This window comes from Sinocyclocheilus rhinocerous, unplaced genomic scaffold (assembly GCF_001515625.1).
Source record: "Sinocyclocheilus rhinocerous isolate Xijiao unplaced genomic scaffold, SAMN03320098_v1.1 scaffold4226, whole genome shotgun sequence".
Classification (NCBI taxonomy): Eukaryota; Metazoa; Chordata; class Actinopteri; order Cypriniformes; family Cyprinidae; genus Sinocyclocheilus; species Sinocyclocheilus rhinocerous.
The window spans coordinates 8,682-35,247 of NW_015656248.1; the positions used below are offsets into that span (position 1 = coordinate 8,682).

Genomic DNA, 26,566 nt, shown 5'->3' on the forward strand with positions numbered 1-26,566 from the left:
AGTCAGAAAGATATATATATATATATATATATATAAATATATAAACAAAAATAGACTTGTTTGTATTGTATGTACAGGTATGCTATAGATGGAATAGAATAGAGTAAGATGTAGGGATGGACTAAGTGGCATTGCACATATTTTTATTGCACAATGGGGAGAGCATTTAACTGTTCATGAGGTAGATTTCCTGGGGAAAGAAACTTTTCTTGTGCCTGGCTGTCCTGGTGTTCGGTGATCTGTAGTGCCGGCCAGACGGCAAAAGTTCAAAAAGGAGATGGCTTGGTCTGAGAGATCCAGAGTGATTTGGTGCGGCTGTTTGACATGAATTTCCCCAGTCTCACTAGCTGTTGCCTATAGAAAGCTGGCGATCCATTGACTGATAGAGCTAGGAACAGAGAGCTGGGTTAGTTTGATCTGGAGGAGTGTTGGGATGATAGTGTTGAAGGCCAAACTGAAATCCACAAAGAGGATCCTCACATAAGTCCCCGGTTTGTCCAGATGCTGCAGGATGAAGTGCAGTCCCATGTTCGCCACATCATCCACAGACCTGTTTGCTCGGTAAGCAAACTGCAGGGGGTCCAGTAAGGGTCCAGTGATGTCCTTCAGATAACCCAACACCAGTGTCTCAAATGACTTCATGACTACAGATGTTAGGGCAACAGATCTGTAGTCATTAAGTCTTGTGATTTGGGGTTTCTTTGAAATATGGATGATGGTGGAGCATGTGAAGCACGAAGGGACTTCGCACTGCTCCAGTGATCTGTTAAAGATCTGTAAAAAGATGTGGGCCAGCTGGTTAGAAGAACAGGTTTTCAGACAAGCTGGCGAAACACCGTCTGGGCCTAGTGCTTTCCTTCTCTTTTGTTTCCTGAAGACCTGACACACATTATCTTCACTGATCCAAAGTGCGGGGTGTTGCTGGAGGTATTGATGATTACGTTGATTACATACAAGGAAATTGACTTTCCTAAAAAATTTGTTCCTCAAAATAGTTTGTTCTAAAAATAGGTTACTTTTATATAAGACCATATAAATAACTCGGGGAAACCATTCTACCCTTTTCGCAAGCTTTCTATTCACATCAGTTTCCAGTGTTTCTTAAGAGTTCTATCTATCATATCTAACAGTATTGGGCAGGTTATCAGTCCCTAATGTCTGTCTTGATCATTTTCAGTTTACTGTGCATTTAAAATAAACATTGAAGTTAAAAGAAGAGAACAGAACAGAACAGAACAGACAAAAGAAAGACACATCCATAATATTAGCCATTTATGCTGTGCTTTGCAATATATCAGTGAGCCATTTCAATATTTATGAGGTGATGATAAGCATCAGTGTGTTTAAAACATACAATTATTAGACCATTATGGAAGATGAAGATACAAGTAAGTAAGAAAATTATCTTTCAGGCCACATCACATTAATTTTCCATGGCAGCCTTTTCATGAAAAATGAATTCTATAATTAATAATTCCATACATTTCCTAACAGCAATCCATCATATGTCAAATGAAGAATACACACATGACATACTGGGCATGAGTCCAGGTTTTTATTTTACCAAGATAATGCTTTCAGCAGTGACCTTCATAATTTAGCTATAAACATGCGAACGGATCATCACATGGTTACTGGCATGTGGCAAGCAGAAATATGCTATGGCTTCACAGTTTACCTTACAAAGCCTATGCATAAGCTTTTCTTTTGTGGTGAAAGTATGCCTACTCGTGTTTCTTGTCAAAACACACCTTTGTCTAAGATCAAATCTAAGACGTCAGTGGTGAGATTCATTGCTTAATATTGTCTGAGATCATCAGATGACATTGTCTAATGATGGTCTTTTTTGTGGATAGAAAAATTCTGCAGCCCAATTCAAGAATAAATACAGAGATAATGTCTTTCACGGAAATGATTTTCAAATGCATCTGCCATTAATCCAGCTCTAATGGACAAGTGTATTCAAAGAATTCTTGTTTATCAGTCTGTAGGCATGACCAGGAACTGAGTGGGACAACAGCCAAGCCAATCTGAAGTTATGGAGCTTGTAGATTGTAAATAAACATCGGCGATCTGTCAGTCGGTAGTGATTTGATTTGTTAAGTGTCATCAGTGTCAAACTGGAAACTGCATTGCGACGCTGATGACAGATGCTGCAGGGTACTACATTTTCATAACTGTAGCACACAGTGCCCCTCAAACAATGTCCTGCAAGCATCATCGTATAGTCACATCATAATCATTTTTTAAAATATTTCTAATTTGCTTAATATCTAATATTCTTATTTTCCAGCAAAATTTTCCTCTTGCCTGCCCTGCAATGCTGGAAATCTGGGGGGAAAGCATATAGTTCATAAGTGTTTTTCTTTTCATAGTCTTTTGGGGTTTAAAGCACAAAGGTATAATTGAGCTATACTTGGTTAGGCTAGATGTACTATTTATATAGTAAAGGAAAAAGGAAATGCATTTTTTAAAATAAAGATTCTGCTTAAGATTGAGGAAGTTTCTTTTGGTCCTTCCCTTTTCAGCATCAAGAAATTTGGGTTGGTACAGATTCCATTACAGCTCACACCCTGCAGTGATAGGAGGCAATGATTCGCCCAGTGCATCCTTAACGACTATATAATCGGATTGTTAATACCAGAATATGAAACAGAGTACTACTGCTGTTTAGGTACTGAGACAGAAACTGTACACTTGAAAAAAGTAAATACTTTATTTTTGTTTCTTTCTATTTCATTATCTTAGCATTTTACTTGTTTTCACCAGGTCTTAATTACTCTGCATTGTTTTTGATCTCAGGTTATAGCAACACTGTAACTGAAATCTCATAGACATTATTAGAATTTGGCAGCAATAATATTTTCAGCAGGATGGGAAAACAAGCCCGAACCACAACCATTGTAAAAGACAAACCCACTGTGCAGACTAAGGTTAGTAACCCATCTTATATTTTGCTAGACATCTATTGTGTCCTTCAGTTTGATTAACAGATACATTTTTTAACTCTAGCTGAAAGTGGAAAGGTCGGTCGAACGGCCAGTTCGATGTCCATTTGCTGTTCATTTGCGAAACTACACGGATGGCTCGACCCACCAAGATACGCTGCATCACAGAGCAGTTAAGGTATCTTTAAATTGTTATCAAAATAACTGCATGTTTATAACAGTTTTGAACTGAAGAGAACAATGTTCTTTAGCTTAACACAATAAAGTAAGATGTTACAATATCAACTAAAAATTTAAATGTGACCCTGGACCACAAAACCAGTCTTAAGTTGCTTGGGTATATTTGTAGCAATAGCCAAAAAAAAACATTGTATCGGTCAAAATTATCACATTTTTCTTTTATGCCAAAAAGCATTAGGATATTAAGTAAAGATCATGTTACATGAAGATATTTTATAAATTTCCGACCCTAAATATATCAAAACTTAATTTTTGATTAGTAATATGCATTGCTAAGAACTTCATTTGGACAACTTTAAAAGCGATTTTCTCAGTATTTAGATTTTTTTTTGCAGATTCCAGATTTTCAAATAGTTGTATCTCAGCCAAATATTATCCTATCCTAACAAACCATACATCAATGGAAAGCTTTATTCATTATTAAATCTCAATTGACCCTTATGGCTGGTTTTGTGGTCCAGAGTCACAAATGGGAATGCGGTTTTACTGATTTCGCAAAACGTACTTTTATAACAAGAAAAATTACTTTAAATACATATGAATTTTTTTCCCCTCCAGAATATGGCCTGCAATTCCAAAACTTGCGAAGGCTCCATCATGAATCCCAAAACTCTGATACATGGTCCTTCCAAAATGACACCTTCCTCAGATGACATCCTCACCCAGGCATTGGATTTTATCGATCAGTACTACAAATCATTCAAAATGTAAGAGCAATGTACTCTGTACAAAAATAAAGATAAGCTTATTTTAATGGCATTACAATGAAACCATGGCAAGTATTCCAATGAATGATATTGTAGGTCAGACTTAAAATTTAATTTTATACAGTATGTAACGGGGACCCTCTCACCATCCAGTCTGACTGAAAATAGTTAACCACTCTTGACAAGCTTATGTCATCACGCATGCGTATTAAGATATGATTGTGCGGGTGGAGAGGTGGAGTTCCTATCAACTGCCTTTCATTTTTATTATGAGAGCGTTTTCTTATGGTTTCAGGAACCCGTCAAAGTAGAATAAAATATTCACTCTTTATTAACGAAAACAGAAACGATTATATTTCGTTCGGCTTTTAAAACAGGGATGGAAATGTGACAGTTGGTTTACTTTACAAGGTGAATAACCTATTCTTACCATTTGCGCAGCCCGAATCAAACGGAGCACCAGGCTCGAATTGACAGGGTCACACTGGAGATCACCCTGACTGGCTCCTACACACTCACTACAGATGAGCTCGCTTTTGGGGCCAAACATGCTTGGAGAAACGCGCCGAGGTGCATTGGCAGGATCCAGTGGGCCAATTTACAGGTTTGATAGCCTATTTTTCGCGCACATTATGGCTAGCACTTATAGGCTACATCAATGTTAGGTTAAGTAAGTTATACTAAGTAAGTATCTTCTACAGCTTTTCGATGCGCGTCAGTGCAAGACCGCCAAGGACATGTTTAATGCCTTGTGTACTCATCTTAATTATGCCACCAATGGAGGAAACTTGAGGTAAGTTGAATTTATTTATTGCTATAGTCATCATCAATTCTGTTACTAGTATATTATTGTCAATAAGCGCAAAAAGTCTTGATACCATAGCAAATGCCGTGACGCAGTTTTGAAAAAGAAACAGAAAAGACCATTGTAATTTTAAAAGTTCAATAATTGTTTTTTTCTTTGCACCTCTTAATAACTCTGGAATTAGAAACGGAATTGTATAATTGATATTATTATTGTTTATTATTATTATTGGGTTTACAGCGTATGCCGGCTTTGCTGTTGTAAACACTACTGTTGCTGTTGTACAAAAAAATAAATATTTCTGTCATATTTAAAATAGAATTCTATTCTAATCCTGTTCTGAATGTATTCATTTCTTGAATTAGCCTATATGATAGGAAAACAGGATTGATAAGTATAATTCGGAGGAAGATAGAATCAGTATTACCAGAGTTGTGATAATTAGCCTATTTTTAAGGTACTCTACGTGTTTTTAAATACATACTGCAATAATAATATTTCAAAGCTTTTAGTCATAGGCCTATAACATAAAAAATCCCCTTCGACGCCCGTTAAAATTCTCAAAATTGATCAAATAGCAAGAACGAAAATAAATAGCCTATTTAATTTTAATAAAATGTAAATTCGTCCCCTGCACTTTATTCGTGCAGGTGTGTTCACATAGAGGTTTTCATGGGCAATAACCAATCAGTCGGGATCACGGCCAATTGAACACTTTATTTGTGATAAACCCCCCTAAAATGTCGATCATGTAAAAGAACAGACCCATAAGAATGAATTCATAATCATAAAATAATATATCACCTTGCAGAGAGAGTGGAAAAGAACGCGTAAAACTGGCAGCTTAGCGGCTGGCTAGACTAAAGCACCCACCAGTCAGGATCACGGTTCAGAGCCGATCAGCGCAAAATACGCAAGCTGCGTAGGGCCTCGAAACACCAGGGGGCCCCCTTGCTCTCAAAGACGATTTAATTTTAGTTTCGTTTTTGAATTTGGCCAGCGGTTATGAAAACATGAATGATCATTTCTTTTAATGCGGTGCGCTGTCGCCCTTTCTACGTAAAAATCAGTAAAATCATGTAATGTGAAAGTTGTACAGTCTTGCTCGAGACTAAAAAAACGAGTTGAAAGCGTACCGAGCCGCGGAAGAGACACTGTTTCTCAAGCGCTTTCCGCGAGCGCGATTCGAGACCGAGTGAAACACGGACAAATGCGTTTAATTTATTCGTTCATAACCACTCATACCCCACTTCACAGTCGGGATCACGGTCATTTGACCACTTTATGATTGAGATCATGACAAATCACAGTTTGGCAGTTGTACTTTTTATGTGTGCTGAAAAAAAGAGCTAGCTGCAAAAGAGGAAGGTAAAAGAGTTTGAGGTAAGCAGTTTTAAGTTTTGGCGTCATTTCGTGTTGATCAACACGCCATTTCATGTTGCATTTTTATTGGCTGGTCAGTAGACATAAGTCGTAGCAGCAAACACTGCGATGATCATGCTGAATTTCTGACACTGTCAGAAAATGAACGTAGGCTATCTTTGGTCGCAAGACTGTGACAATAGCTGTCTTTGAACCTCTCTCACTGTATTATATAAGACCACCAATTAGGAGCCACGGTCATAGAAATCGCCACGATGACAGTCTTTCGTCTAAGACAGCCGAAAATCATACAGTGTGTCCCAGGCTTGATAGTGGGAACGAGACATTGCAAGAATCGCTGTAGGAACTCCTCCCCTTCTCCAATTACCTGAAAGCTTATAGGATAATTGTCGCTACATATGCAAATCACATGCAAGTATTGACAAGCTTGCGGGCAGGATAAATGCGGCGAGAGCGACAATTGCGTCACAATCTGAGACTGAATGCTGCATTCCTGATCGAGCAGCGAGCAAGGAGATCTTCGCAATGTCTTGTTCCTGCTCTCAGGGAACCAAGGTTACAACAGTAACCGGAGACGTTCCCTATCGAGCGTTCACTCTACATTGCGAGAATCTGTGGCTGTGTATGACCTTGATGTGCATATATCCCGCGGTCCATGCTCTCCACACCACAACTGTAGCGGCCGCAGAAGATCCAGGTGGCAAACTGATGATGCCGACGCCGTAAGTCCTAGGAGCCTCTGGAATTCCCTCAAGGGAACAGACTGGCCTGGTCTGAAGTGGTGTAGAGCTGAAGAGAGGGTCTCTACGTGCTCTCTCGAGAGAGGTGAGCTCGCATCTCCACCGAGTTGAAATACACGCCCAGATATGTTATAGTCTGACTCGGGGTGAACATGCTCTTTTGCATATTCACACGCAGCCCTAGGGACTCTAGATGGCGAAGCAGCATGTCCACATGACACATCTCTTGAATGGGCTAAATTCAGCCAATTGTCCAGATAATTTAGAATGCGCATACCGCTCGCTCTGAGAGGGGAAAGCGCTGTATCCATGCACTTCGAGAACATGCACGTGGGAGAACTGAATACTGGTACGCTGTGCCCTCGAAAGCGAAACTCAGGAAGCGCATGTGGAGCGACGCAATCTGAATATGAAAATATGCATCCTTGAGATCTACAGATGCAAACCAGGGATGGATCTGTGCCAGTATCTGCTTCAGAGTCGTCATCCTGAACATGCTCTTGTGAAGTGCTATGTTGATGGGTCTCAGGTACAGGATCAGATGGAGTCCCCCATCTCTCTTGGCACCACAAAGTAGCGGCTGTAAAACCCGCTCTCGAGCTCGCTAAGAGGGACTCGCTTCATCGCTGCTTTCGCGAGAAGGCTGTGAACCTCTTGTCTCAAAATAGGTGCATTTTGATGCAATGTCAGTGACAGAGTCACGCCGTTGAAATGGAGTGGTCTGTGTCTGAACTGGAGAGAATACCTGTGTTCAATTGTGCCCAGCAGCCAGTGCAAAACTAGGGTGAAGGCTCCTGTCAGCGAAAAGGACTGGGGGAGGGGAGGGGAGGGCCCACCAGCGGCTCGCTGGCGGCAGTGGGCCCCGTCCCCATGAGGCCACGAGCGGTGCTCCTCCGAGTCCTCAAACACGTGCCGGCAAGTCAACGCAGAGCACACAGTTGGACTCAGAGAACGTAGCCTCAGCATGGGCCAGGCCCAGGGAGGCGATGCAGTGCTTGTGTGTGTCCAGCAGGTCGATGGGGCTGGCGCAAATACGACAGAAGGTGCCATCGGATGCGGTGATGAAGTTGTAGTATCTTCTGGTGCTTCTTCTACGATTTATACTTTTTTTATACTGCCCGTGAGCTTGTCAGTATTTGCATGCCAGTTGCATAAGTAGCGACAGTTCGCCAGTTTATTGAACTGGTGTTATCCTATAAGGTTTCAGGAAATTGGAGAAGGGGAGGATTTCCCACAGCAATTCTCGCAATGTAGAGTGAATGCTCGATAGGGAACCCTAATATGGACAAAAGCATCCAGCTATCGATGTAGGCAAACCAATATCTGCTGTAGCTGAGCTGAATAGAAAGCAGAAACATTTTGACTGATGAAACATAAAGACAATAAACACACGGTTGTGAAAATATGGTTTATGTGTGTTTTTTCAAGTCATCTCCAAGAAATAAATAAATAAAGTATATGAATAATTCAGTGCTAATTGACATATTTAATATAGAAACTATAAAATATTTTCCTGCCTTATTCAGTGATAAAAATGGGAAAAAGTGTTCGTAGTAGCCTATATAAGTCAATCATAAAATTGTCATTAGGAAAATATAGGACAAAAATATTATAGAATACAAATTATTGGTTATTGTCCAGCAGTGTATTTGATTTCTTATCCAATTAAAAATAAGAGATAAAAAAAAACCTTTCAATTAGACAAAATATCAATCAAATAAATAAATAAATAAATACATAAATCTGAAATGATGGCTACACTCCTTGCTGCAGCTAACTTTACTTCCACAGGCTACACACAGCAATATAAACAACAGCCGTGCATGCTCTCTTCACGTCATTCTTGTAAAATGATAATAATTAAATAATAAAAGTATACAAGCACACCACACCGCTGAGAACTTCACTTACTGGCATCCGCGGACATTATTGAAGGTTTCCTGGTAGTGCGCTAAATTACTAAAGGTGTCTGAACATGAGGGATCAAATGAATCACAGTATAGGACAGGACCCTATGCACTTATTATAAAATTTTTTAAAACAATTTTGTCAAGATAAATATATACTTTATGTGGTAGCATCTATATTAACTGATTTTATCCAAGTCAAATGTACCATTAAATATGACAATGACTTTGATTTTGATTAATTGAGGAACGCTCATTTCTTTTTGGTTTTGGTAGATCTGCCATCACTGTGTTCCCTAAAAGAACAGACGGAGAGCATGATTTCCGTGTGTGGAACAGTCAGCTTATAAAGTACGCAGGCTATCAGATGGAAGATGGTAGTGTGATTGGAGACCCAGCAGGTGTGGAGTTTACACAGGTAACCAAAATAGAAGTATTGAGGAGGGCAAATATTTTAAAATATTTTTTTATTTAAATTTTAAATGGCATTTGCCAACCGAATCTTTGCCTCTATTAAGAAATATTCACATATGATAACTGCTGGAAATGTTCACTATTTCTATAGGTGTGCATTCACCTGGGATGGAAACCAAAGTATGGTCGATTTGATGTGCTTCCACTGGTCCTGCAGGCGAATGGAGAGGACCCTGAAGTTTTTGATATTCCTCCTGAACTGATCCTGGAGGTCCCAATAGAGCACCCAGAGTAAGTGATTTGGGTCATTCCAGGGAAAGGGGGATATATTTGATTTCTAAATTTTTTGAGGTAACAAGTTTTGTATAGTTATATCCCAGAGGTTTCAGAAATTCTGTGATCAGACAGTGTTATGTTCTGCTTTTGTTCAGGTATGAATGGTTCAAAGATCTAAACCTCAAGTGGTATGCAATTCCTGCAGTGGCCAGCATGCTCATGGAAATTGGTGGTCTGGAATTCACAGCATGTCCTTTCAATGGCTGGTACATGGGCACAGAGATTGGAGTCAGGGACTTCTGTGACAGCCAGCGCTACAACGTTTTGGAGGTAGTTCGGCCTTACTGTCTCATGATGATAGCATAACACATCCCGCAACTTTTGATACTGATGTTTTGCTTCTACTTTATGTCCTGTAGCGGGTCGGCCAGCTAATGGGCTTAGAGACACGCAAGCTGTCTTCATTGTGGAAAGACCAAGCACTTGTGGCTATCAATGTTGCAGTGATTCATAGCTACCAGGTAAAGATGGAATATATGGTAGAAATATTGATATGCATATTGATTCAAGATCCTGCAGTCTTACTGTTATAGTTTCTGAAATAATATTCATGAAAATAGATTTAGGAAAGATGATAAAGCGATTTATATATTTATTGGTCTTCATATTGCTACATTGGTGTGCAGAAAAATAAGGTCACCATCACGGACCACCATTCAGCAAGCGAGTCTTTCATGCAGCATTTGGAGACAGAAGTTCGTCAGCGTGGAGGCTGTCCAGCTGATTGGGTGTGGTTGGTCCCGCCCATGTCTGGCTCCCTCACCCCCGTGTACCATCAGGAGATGCTCAACTACATCCTTTCCCCCTTCTTCTATTACCAGGTATCAAACTTTCGGATTAATCATCATCAGACATAACTTAGATACAGATAACAGATACACTACTGTTCAAAAGTTTGAAGATTTGTTTTCATTTGAAAGAAATTAATACTTTTATCTAGAAAGAATGCATTCAATTGATCAAGAGAGAGTAAATGCATTTATAATGTTACAAAAGATTTCTATTGGAAATAAACACTGTTCTTTTGAACTTTCTATTGATCAAAGAGTCATGAAAAAGATGAATCACGGTATCCACAAAAGTTTTAAGCAGCACAACTGTTGCATAATAAGAAGAAATGTTTCTTGAGCAGCAAATCAGCATATTAGAATGATTTCTGAAGGATCATGTGACACTGAAGACAAAAACAATACCTAAAAACAATACTGAACTTTTGAACGGTAGTGTTTATAAAGAAAACTTTGACATTAGCAGTGTAAACACGGTGTAAATTTGTGGTGTTTTGGAAGGCTGATGCATGGCTAACACACAAGTGGAAAGATGAGAAGAAAGGTCTTCGGAGATGTAAGGTCAGCTTCAAAGGACTCATAAGGTACAGACCAGCAGCTTCTCCAAACAAAACAACACTGCACTACATTCATGCCAACTACCATTAACATCAAAATACTTGTGTTCTTTCTTTTTAGAGCAGTGTTTTTTTCTCAAATGCTCATCAAAGCAGTCATGGCCAAGAGGGTGCGCTGCACTGTTCTCTATGCCACAGAAACAGGGAAGTCACTGACCTTTGCCAAAAAACTGAACACCATGCTCAACCGTGCCTTCGACTCCAGGGTAAGAAATGCTGTCTTTAAAAAATGCTTTTCAAATATTACATTAATACCAGATCAGTATATGAAAAGCAACATTTGTTCTTGTTTCCTAATATAGCTGGTCTGCATGGAGGACTATGATTTCAGTGAGCTTGAGACAGAGAGCCTTCTGATGGTGGTCACCAGTACTTTCGGCAATGGGGAAAGCCCAGGAAATGGAGTGGTATGGTCATAATATTGCAAATAATTATATGTAATATGTGACCCTGGACCACAAAACCAGTCATAAGGGTCAATTTTTCGAAATTGAGATTTATACTTAATCTGAAAGCTGAATAAATAAGGTTTGTTAGGATAGGACAATATTTGGCCGAGATACAACTATTTGAAAATCTGGAATCTGAGGGTGCAAAAAAAAGTTGTCCAAATGAAGTTCTTAGCCATGCATATTACTAATCAAAAATTAAGTTTTAATATATTTACAGTAGGAAATTTACAAAATATCTTCATGGAACATGATCTTTACTTAATATACTAATGATTTTTGGCATAAAAGAAAAATCAATAAGTTTGACCCATACAATGTATTTTTGGCTATTGCTACAAATACACCCCAGCGACTTAAGACTGGTTTTGTGGTCCAGGGTCACATTTATAAATATATTAAAATCAATACACTTGGTTCATTGCAAATTCTACACATTTTATTATCATTTTCTTTCCCCCAGAGCTTCAAGAAGCAGCTTTTCAACTTGCAACACCTGAAAAACACCGTCAGGTTTGTAGCCTAGCACTGCAAAGATGTTCACTATCATCACCTGTAAATATTCTGTTGTAGAGCAGAAGCCCTGACATGCTCTTCTCACTACAGGTACAGTGTGTTTGGCCTTGGCTCACGTGTGTACCCACAATTCTGTGCCTTTGCCCATGCTGTGGATGACAAGCTTGCTGACTTGGGGGCCAAGCGTCTGACTGCCACAGGGGAGGGAGATGAACTTAATGGGCAGGACGAAGCTTTCTCTGCCTGGGCTTGCACTGCTTTTAAGGTTGGCGAGGTTTCCCTCTGTGCTTGGAAATTATGATTCAGTGAATCAACTAATTAATCTGCTACTACTATAGCAAACAAATGACACATATGTGTTTTTAATTTAAGGATGCATGTGAGGAGTTTAACATTAAAAAACAGCTGAAAGCAGTTGAGGAACAGTCGGACGACTGGGACCCACTGAGATACAGAGTGCAGCATGACAGTTGCACTCTGGACCGAGTTACAGGTACACCTCTACCTCTACTTATCAAAACCCTAATAATTCAGTCAATAAAGTTTTATCAAACCTCAATAAACACGATTTTACGGTATTTATATGGATGTATCTTCTGTTTTTACAGCACTGTCTGCTCTTCACTCTAAAACTGTGTTTCCTATGACGCTGAAAAGAAGGCAGAAACTGCAGTGCGCTCAGTCAAGGTTTGATTCTACAACTTCACTAAAACCTGTAAACATTTTTGACAGCGCTGTTTATTTAAACTTATTTATTCCCTTTTCAGTCGTTCTACTATCCTGGTTGAGCTGAAGACAGATGGAAACAAAGAGGCCTTGAACTTTGCCCCTGGAGATCATGTGGGGATTTTTCCAGAGAATTCTCCAGAGCTGGTGGATGGTATTTTGAAGCATCTCCCAGATGCCCCTCCAATTAACCAAAGTTTTCACCTGGAGTCCCTTTCAGACTCTAGCCATGGTAACTATCACTTATGGCAGCTATAATAAACAATATACAAACATAGTTGGGAAGTGTTTCTGTTGAGCCCCAAAATTCAAGCTTATTTTTTATGGATCTTTCCTGTGGTGTCTTTCAGAGGAAAAGAGATGGCTGACAGATGAACGTATCCCTGCTTGCACGCTGGCACATGCTCTTACATACTTCATTGATGTCACAACTCCACCTTCGCAAAGCCTGCTGCGCAAACTCTCTACAGTGGCGGGTCAAGAAGAGGATCGCAAACGACTTGAAGCACTTGCATCTGTAATTGCGTTACATTCGTCCTTTTTAAGAATTGAAATGGGGCACTTGTTCATGATTTTGTACGAAATGACACATATTTCCAGTGGATGCATTTACAGGATTCCTCCATTTCTCCTTAGGATTTCCAGGAATACTTTACATGGAAAGATTTCTACAGGCCCACCTTCTTGGAGGTGCTCGAAGAATTTCCCTCTCTGAAGGTCCCTGCCACCTTCCTTCTCAGCCAGCTTCCTCTGCTGAAGCCTCGTCTGTACTCGGTCAGCTCCTCATTGGACCGTCATCCAAACGAACTACACCTCACTGTATCTGTGGTGGAGTACCACACCCAGGGTATGATACTACACCTATAACAAACATACAAAACAAAGACATTAGACAATTCTTATATAACTAAAAGCCATGTTTCACCATAAATGAGGATAATGTTCTGTTCTACTGTAGGTGGAAAGGGCCCACTACATTTTGGCACCTGCAGCACATGGCTTAACACCATCAAAAGAGGACACACAGTTCCCTGCTTTGTTCACCGGTACTGATAGTTAAAAGCTGAATATAAATATCTCATTTAAATAAAATGGCATTTTGGCTTTCTGTATTCCATATCTTAATAAAATAGAAAACTTGACTTGCTCATGATTTCAGCTCAGGTGGATTCCATCTCCCAGAAGACCCCAGCACTCCAGTTATTCTGATAGGAGCTGGTAGTGGAATTGCTCCTTTCCGCAGCTTCTGGCAACAGCGCATCCATGACATGAAAAAGACAGGTAATCTATGCGACCTAATTTAGTTTTTAAGTTTTCATGAAGTTCAGACCAAAAAAGCTTGTAATGTCTTAAGATTCAATGAGGTTCTACCCGAAACAGTTATCACAGTATCCTGCATTTTATTTGAGCTGTCTTTAGTTCTTGTTTCTCTTTCAAATCTTTCAAGCTTTTGTCCTAAATAGTTTGTCTTATTTAACCGACTCATTTTTAGGTCTGCAAGTTAGTCCTATGACACTGCTATTTGGGTGTCGTGATTCAGAAACAGACCATCTGTATAAAGTAGAAACACTGAAGTTGCGACTTGATGGCATTCTGGGCAATGTCAACACAGCTTACTCTCGGCAACCTGGTAAACCAAAGGTACGTCTCTGAAGTTCCGTTCATGCTGTATTATACTAGAAATAATGTTTATTTATGTTTGTGTGTCAAAATCCAGTTCCATCTATTCTATTCATCAAACACATTTACACTGGGATCAGGTGGTGCCTTCAGTCTGTAACTGTAAGCTTGTGTTGTTTGGAGCAGATGTATGTGCAGGATGTCTTGAGGGAGCAGCTCTCTGAAAAAGCCGTGGAGGTTCTACACAAAAACGCAGGTCATCTGTATGTCTGCGGTGGCATGAACATGGCCCGAGATGTTGCTGGCACTTTGCAGGATATCCTTGCAAGTAAAACAGGCATGGCCATTGCAGAAGCTGGAGAATATCTGGAGAGGATGAAGGTGAGCTCTCAAAATGCATTTAGATTCACTATTTCGATCTTCATGTCCTTATATGAACTGCCTTGTGGCCAGTGAACTCATGCCATCATCTTTTTTTGTTTTTTTTTGGCAGGCTGAGAAGAGATACCATGAAGACATTTTTGGAGCTTAATGGCAGAGATCTGCTGCATCATGTAAAGAAAAATCAGTTTCACCACATGCACGTTTAACTATTCAAATGTGATTCAAATGTGCTTTCACTGTGTATATTCTTGAACAGTTTTAAACTGATGTAAATATAGCTTCTCTGTATCAGTATGGACAAACAGGATGATTACATATGTACCCTTATTGTATGATGGGCAAGACTCTGTGATTTAAAATGCTCTATTTTAAGAGGAAAATATATGGCTTTAGTTTATTGAGCTCATTTCTTTAGTTTTTATTTCATTTCTCAAAGATATTTCTGACATTTTCTAATGTCTTCTATGTACTGTATGACTTTTGAGACATGCCAATTTCATTGTTCTAAGCAATAAGCAGCCAGCATTTGATAATTGTATTTTATTTTATTAATGATCTTTCTTAGATAATTTATAGTGAAATGGATTTGATTTAGGTCAAGAATGAAATGTATGTGTATGTCTAATTGTATAAATAAAAAAAAGAAATAGTCAGATTTGGATAAAGCGTGTGTGTGTGTTGGTGGGGGGTGCAATGAAATCTAATCACAGTGCAAAATAACATTTAGTGCGATTAAAGACACAATGAAACAAATGAATGAAACAGATATACTGTTTTAACACAACATCTAAATAAGTAATCAAACAGTAGAAGGTAAATCTCTTATTTCTTCATATTCTTTCAAGACACCATGTTGTGTTCCAAAGGCAGGGCACACAGCGATAGTAACCAAAACTAACCAAACAAAATGAAACAAATTGTTATAAACATTTTATATCATGACATGTGACATGATGAGTGGAATTAGCAAGATTGAACTAAAGTGAAAGTGGAAGATGCTGAACTGGTTCTTAAAAGAAAAAAAGAATTAAAATAAGAATAAGCTTGATTTATATTTGCTTTACCTTAATTTATTGCTTTTTTAAAATAATTTAAGTCATCTAAAGCACCAGCCACTTGGTTGAAGACCAGTGCATTAGAGGGGTTTTCAACCTTTTAGGACATGCGCCCCCCCAAGTTTGTCTAATTTCACTCGCACCCCCCCAACAAACTTTCTTGAGGAAGCAGCACTGGCCTGATCGTTAAGATAGTTTTGGGGGGCTAAGATGACAGATAGGGGGGCTGAAACCCACCTAAAAAGGGTTTAGCCCTAAAAAAAAAGTATACCAAGTATACTTGCAGCCAGACTAATTGTCAGTATACTTCAAGTGTGTTAATGATTAGTTAACTTGAAGTGTGCTATTTTGGAACAACTATTTTTGTACTAAGTGTATTTTAGTTGTAATTAAATTATACTAAAGTATAACTTTAAGTGTATTTAGTGTACTTTTCTGTACTAAATTGGAACAACTTTAAGTACACTTAGTACACTTTAAGTATTTAAATTACAATTGTTTTAAAGCGTGTTAAACGTTTTATTGTGAAAATAGACAAAAGCATGATGCTAATATACTTTTTATATATTTAAAGATAGTAAATTTTTTGTTAGTATATTTGCAATGTACTATTAAAACAGGTAATATATTACAAATACAATAAAGTATACTTTTTAGCCTGTTTCTGAGATAACAACATGCCAATCCGTGGTTGGATTTCCGACACGGCTAATCGTAAATCATTTTACACTGTCAATAAGCGTAACTGATCCTCGAGCCAACTCTGCTCTAAATGTCGACTAGCAGTGGGAGTCAGATTGCCCCCTAGTGGATGGCTAAAAATTTGTTAACTCATATTCATAAATCCTCAAAGGAATGTCTCTGAATTAACTGATGCTCGCGCCCCCCTTAACAGGTGCTGGCGTTAGGTTGGCTGGCCACAGGTTGAAAACCCCTGCATTAGACAGTTATCACATCTACAATACAAAATTTAATCAAATTACAATTTATATGGGCTTGTTGAAATTAGACAAATGCCTGATACTATGACCTTGAATTTTTGACTTCAGCCACATCAGTGACATGCAGCAAATGAATGCTAATGAAATCTGAATGAAATGTAAACTTGTAATGCTTGATCAAGCTACCAAAATGATTTGTAGTCTCTATTAAAGTGATCTCTTAATAAAAACACACTTTGGAAAAGAGCACAATTACTTTTAATTCATTTATTTACAAACAATACAAAATAGAATACTGAATCAAGTCTGCTGCAGCATCACGTTCATATTCCGCTCTATAATGGAAAAAAGGTAATTCAGTAAACCTAAACTAGAAATTTGGATACTCAAAGCAATATGTAAAAGTTAAAAATTTACCAACACAATGTAAAAAATAAATCTCTAAAAAAACAAACAAAAAAAACAACCGCTGGATCTTTATTTCCGATGTGACTTCTTAGATGCTGCAGCCTCTCTACGACCTTGTTTTAAACCCTGTGAACGAGACAAGAGTTTGAGCTTTGATTGAAAAAAACCAGGTGCATGAAAAGACACTTGTGAATGGCAAGAAGTTCCAAATAGTAAACTGTACCAAATAGTATCCCGTGTGATAGCCACTCATGTACCAGGAAATAAGCATACTGCCCAAAGCTTCATCATCCTCTAGAGAGTCTGGACTCATTGGTGGAGGTGGTGGGATCATCTGGACCAACAATAATTTCACATTTTAGTTGATTTGCTCCTATAAAAAGCTGTATGTGCTTCTTAAAATGCCATTACTAGATCACTTTTCCTGTAAGAATATGTTTATTTCCAGCTGGTTCTTACTGGGGGACCAGGTGGAATCATGGGAGGCCATCCAGGGAAGAAAGGTCCAGGACCTTCTGATCGTCCACCATCCATCTGGAGAAAACAGTATTTTGTGTGATGCAATATAAAAACCACTTAACTGACAAGCTAATGAATCACTTTGCAATGTTGAATACTGCCTTTTATAACAAGAAAAGAGAGCGTCACAGCGTTCAATATTCACCTTTTGGAAATGAGGTCCTGGTGGGGGTCCAGGTGGGAAACCAGGAACCCATGATGGAGGCCCCATGGGAGATCTGCCTTTAGATTTGTGCTTCTGATGACCGGACTGCCGTGGAGTAAAAGATCGATCACTCTCTTCTGTCGAAGACTCAGCCTCTTTGACCTGCAATTAGACAAATGAAAAGCAATATTATACAACCGCATTATTAAAGGAATAGTTCACCCAAAAATGAAATCCTGATAAAAATGTACTCCCTGTTAGGCCATTCAAGATGTAGATGAGTTTGTTTCTTCATCAGAACAGATTTGGAGAAATTTAGCAGTACATCATTAGCTCATCAATAGATCCTCTGCAGTGAATGAGCGTTCAATCAGCTGATAAAAAACATCACAATAATCCACAACACGGCTCCAGTCCATCAATTATCATTACTTTTGAAGTGGAAAGCTACATGTTTGTAGTAAATCCATCATCAAGACATTTTTAACTTCAAATCACTGCTTCTGGGTAAAATACAAGTCCTCTATCCATAATATTGCTTTCTCCAGTGAAACAGTTGCGTCACCTGAATTAGGAGAGAAATATAGACAGAACAAGCACCGCTTACAAGCAAAAACAGTTCCAAACAAATATGCTGGTAGATTTTGTTGTGAGAGAACAGGAGATTTCTGTTTTCTCTTTTCAGAGATTTTTCCTCTTCTTCACTGGAAGAAGCGGTACTATGGATTTGGCCAGAAGCGATGGTTTAAAGTTAAAAACACCTTAATTTGTTCTTACAAACATGCAGCTTTTATGCTTCACAAGATGTTAATTGATGGACTGGAGTCGTGCACTAGGGCTGCAACAAACGATTATTTTGATAATCGATTAGTTGGTCGATAATTTGTTCGATTAATCGGATTAAAAACAAAAAACATTCTTTTTTTATTTTGTTGACAAAAAACACACTATTCCACATTCTGCCCAATGTCCTTAAAACAAACGTTCCAACTGAATGCTATGAAAACATAGTGCTTAACATCTGTTAAAGCGCCTGACTGGGCAAGACATTACGCTAATGCATTAGCTTAAAGCTTAAAATAAAGAATTCTCATGTTTTGGGCAGCTTGGATCACGTAACTCTCCTGCAGCATCTCATTCTGTTTCCTCCACTATTTTAGATGCATTATGTCCATAGAAATAAGTAATTCAGTGCTTTAATTTGACGCGACCGGCTGAAGTTGGACAAGTATGTAAACTCCGTTGGACGTGCACTGTGGGCAGACCCGATTAATCGATAATGAGAATCGTTGACGATGATTTTCATAATCGATTTTATCGATTAGTTGTAGCAGCCCTATCGTGCACATTATTGTGATGTTTTTATCAGCTGTTTGGTTTCTCATTCTGACGGCACCCATTCACTGCAGAGGATCGCTTGGTGAGCAAGTGATATATTGCTAAACTTCTGTTTCGATGAAAAAAACTCTTGAATGGCCTGAGGGTAAATACATTTCTGCAAATTTTCATTTTTGGGTGAACAATTTCTTAAATCCCTCAAATGACTAGAGTGTCTAATTAAAAGCAGTGTCACATTCTACATACATCTGCTGTTTTTTGAGTGTCTTCATCCAAATCTGAAGCCTCTGTCAGAAGGTCACTGAGGTTCTGCTCTTCCTCATTACCATAGTCAGTATAACAGACGACACAGGTGCCCTTCTCCTGGTCGATTGAGGAAATCGTAGCAACATACAAGTTGCCATCTTCAGACCAGAATGCATAACAGGTGTCTCCAACTTGCCACTGTATAACACATTTCAGTTCATCTACATTGGCCTGTATTATTTGGATCCTTCAAATCAATAAGTACTGACACTATTCACCATTACCTCTTTATCAGGTGCTGCATTACATCTTTTTCTGCTTTTACTCTTTTTGTTGTTTTTCCGCTTCTTCCCAGGGTTAACTTTTTTGTGTGGTGTCACATTATCCTCTCCTTTTAATGCATTCTGTTGGGGAAAGGAGGAGGAGCAGAAGCATAGAGAAAAACAACATCGGGATTACTGAAGAAGCAAAAGTAAAATGCAATGGTCGCATGTCTTTTAAGCGTTATTTACCTTGAACGACACAACCGCTTTATCGTATGCTTTAATTAAAGCTGTATCATCCCAAATATCAGAATCATCACTCTGAAAAGAGGAAAGAGATCACTGGCCAATGAACTCTGCTGAATGCTTTATGCTAACATATTTCTCAGACGTTGTTACTCCAACTGACTTTAAGACCAAAACCACAAAACAAAAGCACCGCAAAATAGAAATGTCGGACTGGACTTTTAATGTGCAGTTAACAAAATGCTAGCTGACGAGCAAAACAATCTGCTATTTTCTCGAATCTAAAACACAAGCCAGAGTAGCTCAATCGAATGTCTTTTTAAATGGTTTAATACTCACTTGAACCGTCCCACGACAAAATATGACTTCTTCCGCACCATTCGCCATGGGAATTTATTATTTAAAACCGTAAAGCAATATTTCACAAGTGCAACGTGCGCCACTGATGTACGCCAACTGCTGATGACGCTCAAATCATGCGACACTAACGATGCCCGTTCTTTTGAGTCGAATCTTTTCAACAAACGGATCTAAAAACGCTGTGATCGATTCATTCAGGATTCGTTCAGGACAACTGTACTTTCAGAAGTTCGATTACTAATGCGTTGAGTACCGTTAACAAATAAAACATACTGTAAGGTGTTTTATTACTTGAGTAATATATAAATCACACGCATACGAAACAGTTGGTTTTCATAAACAGCTTTTACGTTACAATGTGCAAAAACTTTAGTCAATATGTAAATCAGTGCGATATTGCGTTTCTAAATTACGTCATGTTTATGAACTAATCACGGCTGCAATGAACTGTGATACATGAAATTTGTTTTAAAGAGTTTATTAACTATAAAACTTAATTGTGCAGTTATGCTAATTAAATTAAGAAACTTTGTTGTCAGTTGTTGCAGTTACCCCAACAAGACAATGTAAACATCTCAATTGCATTGTCTGTAAATTTGCAACAAACAAATGTACAGAGGTCCTATTTTTGATTGGTGGCCCACATAACATTTTCAACACAACCGAAGAGAACAGTTAAAAAAAGTGCTTATTCAAAAAGTTATTCCAAATGGTACCACAATAGGCCTATAACAGGTTATCTGCAGGATTTAAAAAAACAAATTTAAGGCTTTTTAAGACCTTTTTAAGACATGCACAAATAAAATTAATACCATATGAGCGAGGTAGGGAAATGTCTATATCTGGTCTATATGGTAACATATTAAACTGTAAAATGACTGTAAAAAGCATGATTTACAGTTCAGATAGGCCTACAGGTTTTCACAAAAACAAAAAGTTTTTTAAAATGATAAACACATTTCAGCCTTTAAACATTTTTTAAGATAAGGGATTAGTCAAAAATATCAATTATTATATTAATTTAAACAGTTATTATCAATCAATTGCTATATTAATTAAAGAACATATAAATATATCTTAGTGTCTTAATTGTGTAGATTTTTATAATGCATTAACTTCTTGTTGATCCACCGGTTCACATTTAAAACGTGTCGATTTTCGCATTGTTCATAACAAAGACAGCAGAAGGGCTGATTGAAAATGCACATTCATTCTCTGCCAGCAGGAGGCGCTTTTGGAACGGCAGAAATAAAGTGGTTTCACCGGTAACAGCAGAAGGTACACAAAGCAGCAGACTTTGAAACATGCCGGCGCTCATATTTATTTAATGAAATCATGCTTTTTGAAGTTTAATCATCACATCGCAATTCTCGTCTTTCCGTCCCCAAATTTAAGACCTCTCGAAATCATAATTAAGACTTTCTTGGACCATTTAAGAGTTGTTATGGCCTTAAATGTGATACAATTAAATTGAAGAATTTTTAAGGACCCGCGAAAACCCTAAGAACATAATGTTGACTATGCATTTTACCTTTGAACTTTGAGGTAAGTGCAACTCTGGCGTCTTTCATACTTCTTTGTGAGCAGTGGTGAAAGTTAATCACGGTTTCCAAACTCCAAAAATATGGGTATCCCTTTGAACTTGGTAAAAAGGTCATACATTTACCATTTTGACTGGAAAATACGATTTTCATTGTCAATTTTTTACATTTATTTTTTGCTAATGAATGTTAATGAAAGTGAATGTTCAGATTAGAGTACATTTACGCTGTAATTAATACGGGAAGCGGCTGGAAACTAGCGACCTCTCCTGGTTGGAGTTATTATCTTCATAAACTGAAAAGCAATAGTTCCGTAGGCTTATATTTCAAACGTTTTCAAAACCGATCATCCGAGTCTAATATAATCCAGCGGGCCGACTAAAAGACACTGCGGGCCGACAGTTGCCCATCCCTGAAATAAAAATAGAAATATAATAGAAATAAAAATAGAATATCCGAGTATTTCGAACCGGTTCTTTGCAACGAACTGTTCAAATGAACCGATTCGCGAAAATTAGTCGGCTGCGACACGTCGGGTTTACCTGTTGCTTAGCAACTCAAATTGCCTCCGCGTGAAAATTCCTGACTCTGGCATATTTCTGCATGCCAATATCTAAAATTCACAATGCTGGACGCTGCTTTATGTTCATACGGAGCGCAGGTCGTGCTGGCTACGTCGAGCGATGAGAATCACCCACCGGAGAACATTATCGACGGGTCTGTAGATTGCTAAAAGCTGGAAGGAGAGCCAGCTAACTTAGCTAATGTTGTCAAAACACTAAACAAATATATTTCGCTTTAACTTATAATTCATTTATTTATTTCTATAGAAAAACTGAGACGTTCTGGATTTCAACTGGCATGTTTCCACAAGAGTTTATTATCCGCTTCCCAGATAACATGAACATTTTCACTGTTTCCATTCACAGTTACAACAGTAAGTGTATAAATACAAATATCCTTATGCAACGCGATCCGTGTCTTTACATTTATATATCATTTCAGTTAAAAGGCTGAGAATAGAAAAAGGTACATCAGACGATGCTGATAAATTTGAAGCAGTTGCAGACACAGGTAAGTCTGAAACTACACGTGCTATTTTCCATCCACTGATCCTTTGAGTGTTATTCACGTGAATATTGTTTGTTTCAGAGTTTGAGCACACAGAGAGCAGCCTACAGGCCAATGATGTTTCTGTGAGTTACATTTCAACGATTTGAATCTTCGGATACAGTAAGACACTCAAAACCAAGACCTCACATTTTTTTTCTTTTTTTCTCTTCAGGTAAATGTATCAAATACAACACATTTGCGGTTTCTCATACTATCTGGGTATGACCATTTTGTCTCTGTACACAAAATTAGTGTACAATCATGAGAAAATCTCCATCTGCCATGTCCTTCACACAAAGTAACCAAAGTGGATCACTGAATATTTTCTTAACAAATAAACATTCCCCTAATTTCTATTGTTTGATATGTAAGTCTCCTCCAGTGCTCCAGTTAAACAATATATATAAAAAGTTAAGTAAATAAAGCTGAAATAAAACTGAAATATTAAATGAAAAACGAAACTTAGAAATGTTGCCATGGCAGCTAACTGAAATAAAATAAGTTAAAGTACAAATTTACTAAAACATATAAAAAAGCAAAACAGAAACATTAAAGAACAAAACAAATGACAAAAAGACATTTAAAAAAAATACTAAAACCCAAACTAAAATTAAGTTTGGTAGGGTTTTATTGTAATTATGTATTTAAAGAATAATACCTTTGACTTTGAATTATTGGCAGTGTGGATTGAATCATGGAAACAAATTGGTAGCCAGTTTGTCCCACATGAGGAATTTAATGAAACTCTGAAGTGTAACAGTGGTAAATAGAAGTTTGGAAATTAAAAAGTGTTTTTGGTATTTGAGTAGTGCATTCATATTGTATAAGTACATTTATATGGTACAGAACCATGGTTTGTAAAAAAAAAAAAAAAAAAAACTACAGGTACACTTACAATGCTTATTCCTTTCAAAATGACATCTTAAGATGTTTTCTTTCATGTTCTTACACCAGATAATATTTTGTGATGATTTACTGTTTTATGTATTAAGGGTACAAAACAACCAGAAAGCCACACAACATATGAGACACATCACTCAATGACAGGCTTTAAAGATTTTACTGTTGTCAAACATACAAAGACAAAACACAAGTCTATAAAGTTAGTGTGTACTGCCCAAAAGACAGAGAAAACTGATTTAATTAAAATTTTCTAATCTTTACAAAACCAGATTTACATTCTGAAGACACCGAAGCGTGTTTTCTGTGAGGGGGCGTTGAGAGCAGCACTCAGACTCAGGCCTAGGACGAGACGAGTGTCAGCGGGGTCAATGATCCCATCGTCCCACAATCTAGGTATTAGGAGGAAGTGCAACAAACGTGAAAATTAGACATTACACAGGAGGGGAGTAGTAGGAATAACTCATTTATATGACCGTGTTGTCTAATAATGACACATACTGTACTGTTTAAAAGTTTGGCACCAGTAAATTTTTTTTTTAAGAAATAAATGTCTTTCAAAGACATAAAAAATCTTACTGACCCCAAAATTTAAAAAACAGTAGTGCATTACACATTAAAGCAAAAAAATAATAAATTGCGGGCATTTTATGTAACACACAATTTAAACATCAGTTGTGATGGGGGCAGTCGTGGCCTAATGGTTTGAGTCTCGGTACCGGCAGGGATTGTAGGTGGGGGGAGTGAATGGACAGTGCTCTCTTCCACCTTCAATACCACGACTGAAGTGAGACCGAACCCCCAAGTGCTCCCCGGGCGCCGCAGCAAAAATGCCTGCCCACTGCTTCGGGTGTGTGTGTGTGTGTTCACCACTCACTGCTGTGTGTGTGCACTTGGATGGGTTAAATGCAGAGCACAAATTCAGAGTATGGGACACCATACTTGGACACACATCACTTTCACTTCACTAAACATACATGTTTAACTAGTCACCTGGCACTGGAATAATATGGGTTTCCCTCCTCCTCAAAGCGTTTGATAATTGGCTCTTTCATTGCAGCTTCCTGCTCTGCTGTAAACTGGAAAATAACCAAAAATGTGTTAAAAGTTAGCCAAGATATATAAACTATATGCCTTTTTAACTCTCAGAAAAATAAACTGTAAAACATCTAACTTAATTTCCCAATTTCCCTATAAAAGATTCATAAATTCAGTAAATTTGCTTTGTTTTTCTTTTTTTTTGTTTTACCTCTTTTCCTTCCCTGGCTTTTTGATCCTTAGTTATTGTAGCCAGCACTGTGGCTGCCTGCTCCCCTCCCATCACAGAGATCCGGGAATTAGGCCACATGTACAGGAACCTGGGGCTGTGAGGTGGACACGCAGTCACTTTAATGAGGTACTTTATCTTGAGCTGTTCAGTCAACTGGACACCTTCAGCATGTTTTTAGAGTTGTGCCTTTGAGCAGTAAGTTCACTAATAATAAAGCTTACCCATAAGCTCTGCCACACATGCCATAGTTCCCTGCTCCATACGATCCTCCAATGATGACAGTAATCTTAGGCACATTGGCACAGGCCACAGCTGTCACCATTTTAGCTCCATCTTTAGCAATACCCCCGGCCTCATACTCCCTGCCAACCATGAAGCCTGGTAAAAACAGGGAAAGACAACATCACGATGTTAATGGCAGTGGTAATTTCACTAGGCCAGGGGTAGGCAAGTTCGGTCCTAGAGAGCCGCAGTCCTGCAGAGTTCAGCTCCAACCCTAATCAAACACACCTGAACAAGCTAATCAATGTCTTCAGGATTACTAAGGCTATAGGCAGGTGAGTTTTGTTTTCAGGGTTGGAGCTGAACTCTGCAGGACTGTGGCTCTCTAGGACCGAACTTGCCTACCCCTGCACTAGGCACACACATACGATTCTCTGTTGACTCATTCAGTATCAGAGCACTGTATTGTAACACTGTATGTATGCACTGGGATGAACTATACATACTGACCTGTAATATTTTGAAGAAATAGCAGTGGAATGTTTCGCTGACAGCAAAGCTCAATGAAATGCGTTCCCTATTTAAAAAAAAAAAGAAAAGAAAAGCAAACAATCATTTCAAACCCTCATCCGTCCCTCCCGAACCTATAACAAAAGTGTCCCTCGCGGGTCAAAATGACCTGAAGGCCAAAAATTACACTAATTTTATTTTTGGTCCAGAAAGCTTATATTGGTCCATTTTTATATATTTTTTTTCCCCAAATTTTTTATGTAGGTTTTTTAATTATTTTTTGGTGATTTTTATTTTATTCACATTAAATTCTGGATATTTTTATGAAAATTAGCATATTTTATACATTTTTTCACCAGAAAAAACAACAACAACAAAAGACACAATTTCTGCATATTTATACTTTAAAGGGGTCATATGATGCTTTTTTAAAGATCATTATTTTGTATTTGGTGTAACAGAATATGTTGACATGCTTTAATGTTCAAAAAACACATTATTTTTCAAATACTGTACATTATTGTAGGTCCTATATGCCCCGCCTCTCTCAAACGCTTCGTTTTCTACAAAGTCCCTCCTTCCGACAAGCGCAGTCTGCTCTGATTGGCCAACTGACCCAGTGCATTGTGATTGGCCAATCAGAGCAGACTGCTCTGATTGGCCAGCTGACCCAATGCATTGTGATTGGCCGAACACCGCAAGCACTCGTCGGAAATGTAACGCCCCTTACCATAATCACGAGCTTCATCTTTCAAAATAAATGTAAAGACAGAGCCCGAAAGGAGAACAGAGTCTCGTGACAGACACAGTGATGAATATGTGTTTGCAGTACACAAGCCACGGTTAAGACAGCTGACTCCACTGCGATGTGACCCTGTCTCTCTCGCTCTCTCTCTCTCACACACACAC

The 26,566-nt window shown here is 38.3% G+C and overlaps 4 protein-coding genes across 5 annotated transcripts in view; 2 read left to right on the forward strand and 2 right to left on the reverse strand.

Moving 5' to 3' along the window:
- The first annotated feature begins 2,641 nt into the window (after positions 1 to 2,641).
- On the forward strand, positions 2,642 to 15,189 carry LOC107719931 (nitric oxide synthase, inducible-like). Its single transcript, XM_016527486.1, has 26 exons — positions 2,642 to 2,706; positions 2,803 to 2,933; positions 3,013 to 3,126; positions 3,747 to 3,895; positions 4,337 to 4,499; positions 4,597 to 4,688; positions 9,007 to 9,148; positions 9,296 to 9,435; positions 9,576 to 9,750; positions 9,840 to 9,941; positions 10,107 to 10,301; positions 10,770 to 10,852; positions 10,947 to 11,091; positions 11,188 to 11,292; positions 11,798 to 11,847; positions 11,941 to 12,115; positions 12,223 to 12,343; positions 12,459 to 12,537; positions 12,618 to 12,808; positions 12,927 to 13,093; positions 13,213 to 13,423; positions 13,535 to 13,622; positions 13,736 to 13,857; positions 14,069 to 14,217; positions 14,383 to 14,577; positions 14,690 to 15,189. The coding sequence occupies exons 2-26, from the start codon at positions 2,874 to 2,876 to the stop codon at positions 14,726 to 14,728; spliced, it is 3,252 nt and encodes a 1,083-aa protein (XP_016382972.1). The 5' UTR covers positions 2,642 to 2,706; positions 2,803 to 2,873; the 3' UTR covers positions 14,729 to 15,189.
- A 1,639-nt stretch (positions 15,190 to 16,828) lies between these two features.
- On the reverse strand, positions 16,829 to 20,227 carry LOC107719932 (survival motor neuron protein 1-like). Of its 2 annotated transcripts, XM_016527487.1 has the most exons (9): positions 20,081 to 20,227; positions 19,745 to 19,816; positions 19,517 to 19,636; positions 19,233 to 19,430; positions 17,649 to 17,810; positions 17,444 to 17,518; positions 17,208 to 17,318; positions 17,044 to 17,110; positions 16,829 to 16,911 (listed from the first exon to the last, which is right to left on the reverse strand). In XM_016527487.1, exons 1-8 carry the CDS (start codon positions 20,126 to 20,128, stop codon positions 17,054 to 17,056), a joined length of 843 nt encoding a protein of 280 aa, XP_016382973.1. In that variant the 5' UTR covers positions 20,129 to 20,227; the 3' UTR covers positions 16,829 to 16,911; positions 17,044 to 17,053. The 2 variants fall into 2 exon arrangements, with proteins under 2 accessions (XP_016382973.1, XP_016382974.1); XM_016527488.1 differs by lacking the exon at positions 19,745 to 19,816.
- A 1,938-nt stretch (positions 20,228 to 22,165) lies between these two features.
- On the forward strand, positions 22,166 to 23,099 carry hspb11 (heat shock protein, alpha-crystallin-related, b11). Its single transcript, XM_016527489.1, has 5 exons — positions 22,166 to 22,359; positions 22,473 to 22,579; positions 22,648 to 22,716; positions 22,795 to 22,838; positions 22,928 to 23,099. Exons 1-5 carry the CDS (start codon positions 22,268 to 22,270, stop codon positions 23,018 to 23,020), a joined length of 405 nt encoding a protein of 134 aa, XP_016382975.1. The 5' UTR covers positions 22,166 to 22,267; the 3' UTR covers positions 23,021 to 23,099.
- Positions 23,100 to 23,693: 594 nt separating this feature from the next.
- The window catches only part of LOC107719925 (methylcrotonoyl-CoA carboxylase beta chain, mitochondrial-like), a 12,558-nt gene continuing 9,685 nt past the window's right edge, over positions 23,694 to 26,566 (reverse strand). Inside the window, exons 13-17 of the mRNA XM_016527477.1 lie at positions 25,658 to 25,724; positions 25,147 to 25,303; positions 24,905 to 25,019; positions 24,649 to 24,734; positions 23,694 to 24,047 (exon numbers count right to left, since the gene is read on the reverse strand). Coding sequence (XP_016382963.1) covers positions 23,930 to 24,047; positions 24,649 to 24,734; positions 24,905 to 25,019; positions 25,147 to 25,303; positions 25,658 to 25,724 — 543 coding nt within the window. The 3' untranslated portion in view covers positions 23,694 to 23,929. The remainder of the gene's footprint in view (positions 24,048 to 24,648; positions 24,735 to 24,904; positions 25,020 to 25,146; positions 25,304 to 25,657; positions 25,725 to 26,566) is intronic.

Excerpts from the sequence above, each read along its gene's own strand:
- LOC107719932 (XM_016527487.1), bottom strand. The coding sequence starts at position 20,128 with ATGGCGAATGGTGCGGAAGAAGTCATATTTTGTCGTGGGACGGTTCAA. Across the intron at positions 19,817-20,080 it reads TTTGTCGTGGGACGGTTCAA|AGTGATGATTCTGATATTTG; the intron begins GTGAGTATTAAA and ends TCCTCTTTTCAG. Across the intron at positions 17,811-19,232 it reads ACACTCAAAAAACAGCAGAT|GTCAAAGAGGCTGAGTCTTC; the intron begins GTATGTAGAATG and ends GTCTAATTGCAG.
- hspb11 (XM_016527489.1), top strand. The coding sequence starts at position 22,268 with ATGCTGGACGCTGCTTTATGTTCATACGGAGCGCAGGTCGTGCTGGCT. Across the intron at positions 22,360-22,472 it reads CCGGAGAACATTATCGACGG|AAAAACTGAGACGTTCTGGA; the intron begins GTCTGTAGATTG and ends TTATTTCTATAG. Across the intron at positions 22,717-22,794 it reads TGAAGCAGTTGCAGACACAG|AGTTTGAGCACACAGAGAGC; the intron begins GTAAGTCTGAAA and ends TGTTTGTTTCAG.
- LOC107719931 (XM_016527486.1), top strand. The coding sequence starts at position 2,874 with ATGGGAAAACAAGCCCGAACCACAACCATTGTAAAAGACAAACCCACT. Across the intron at positions 4,500-4,596 it reads TCCAGTGGGCCAATTTACAG|CTTTTCGATGCGCGTCAGTG; the intron begins GTTTGATAGCCT and ends TATCTTCTACAG. Across the intron at positions 9,436-9,575 it reads GTCCCAATAGAGCACCCAGA|GTATGAATGGTTCAAAGATC; the intron begins GTAAGTGATTTG and ends GCTTTTGTTCAG.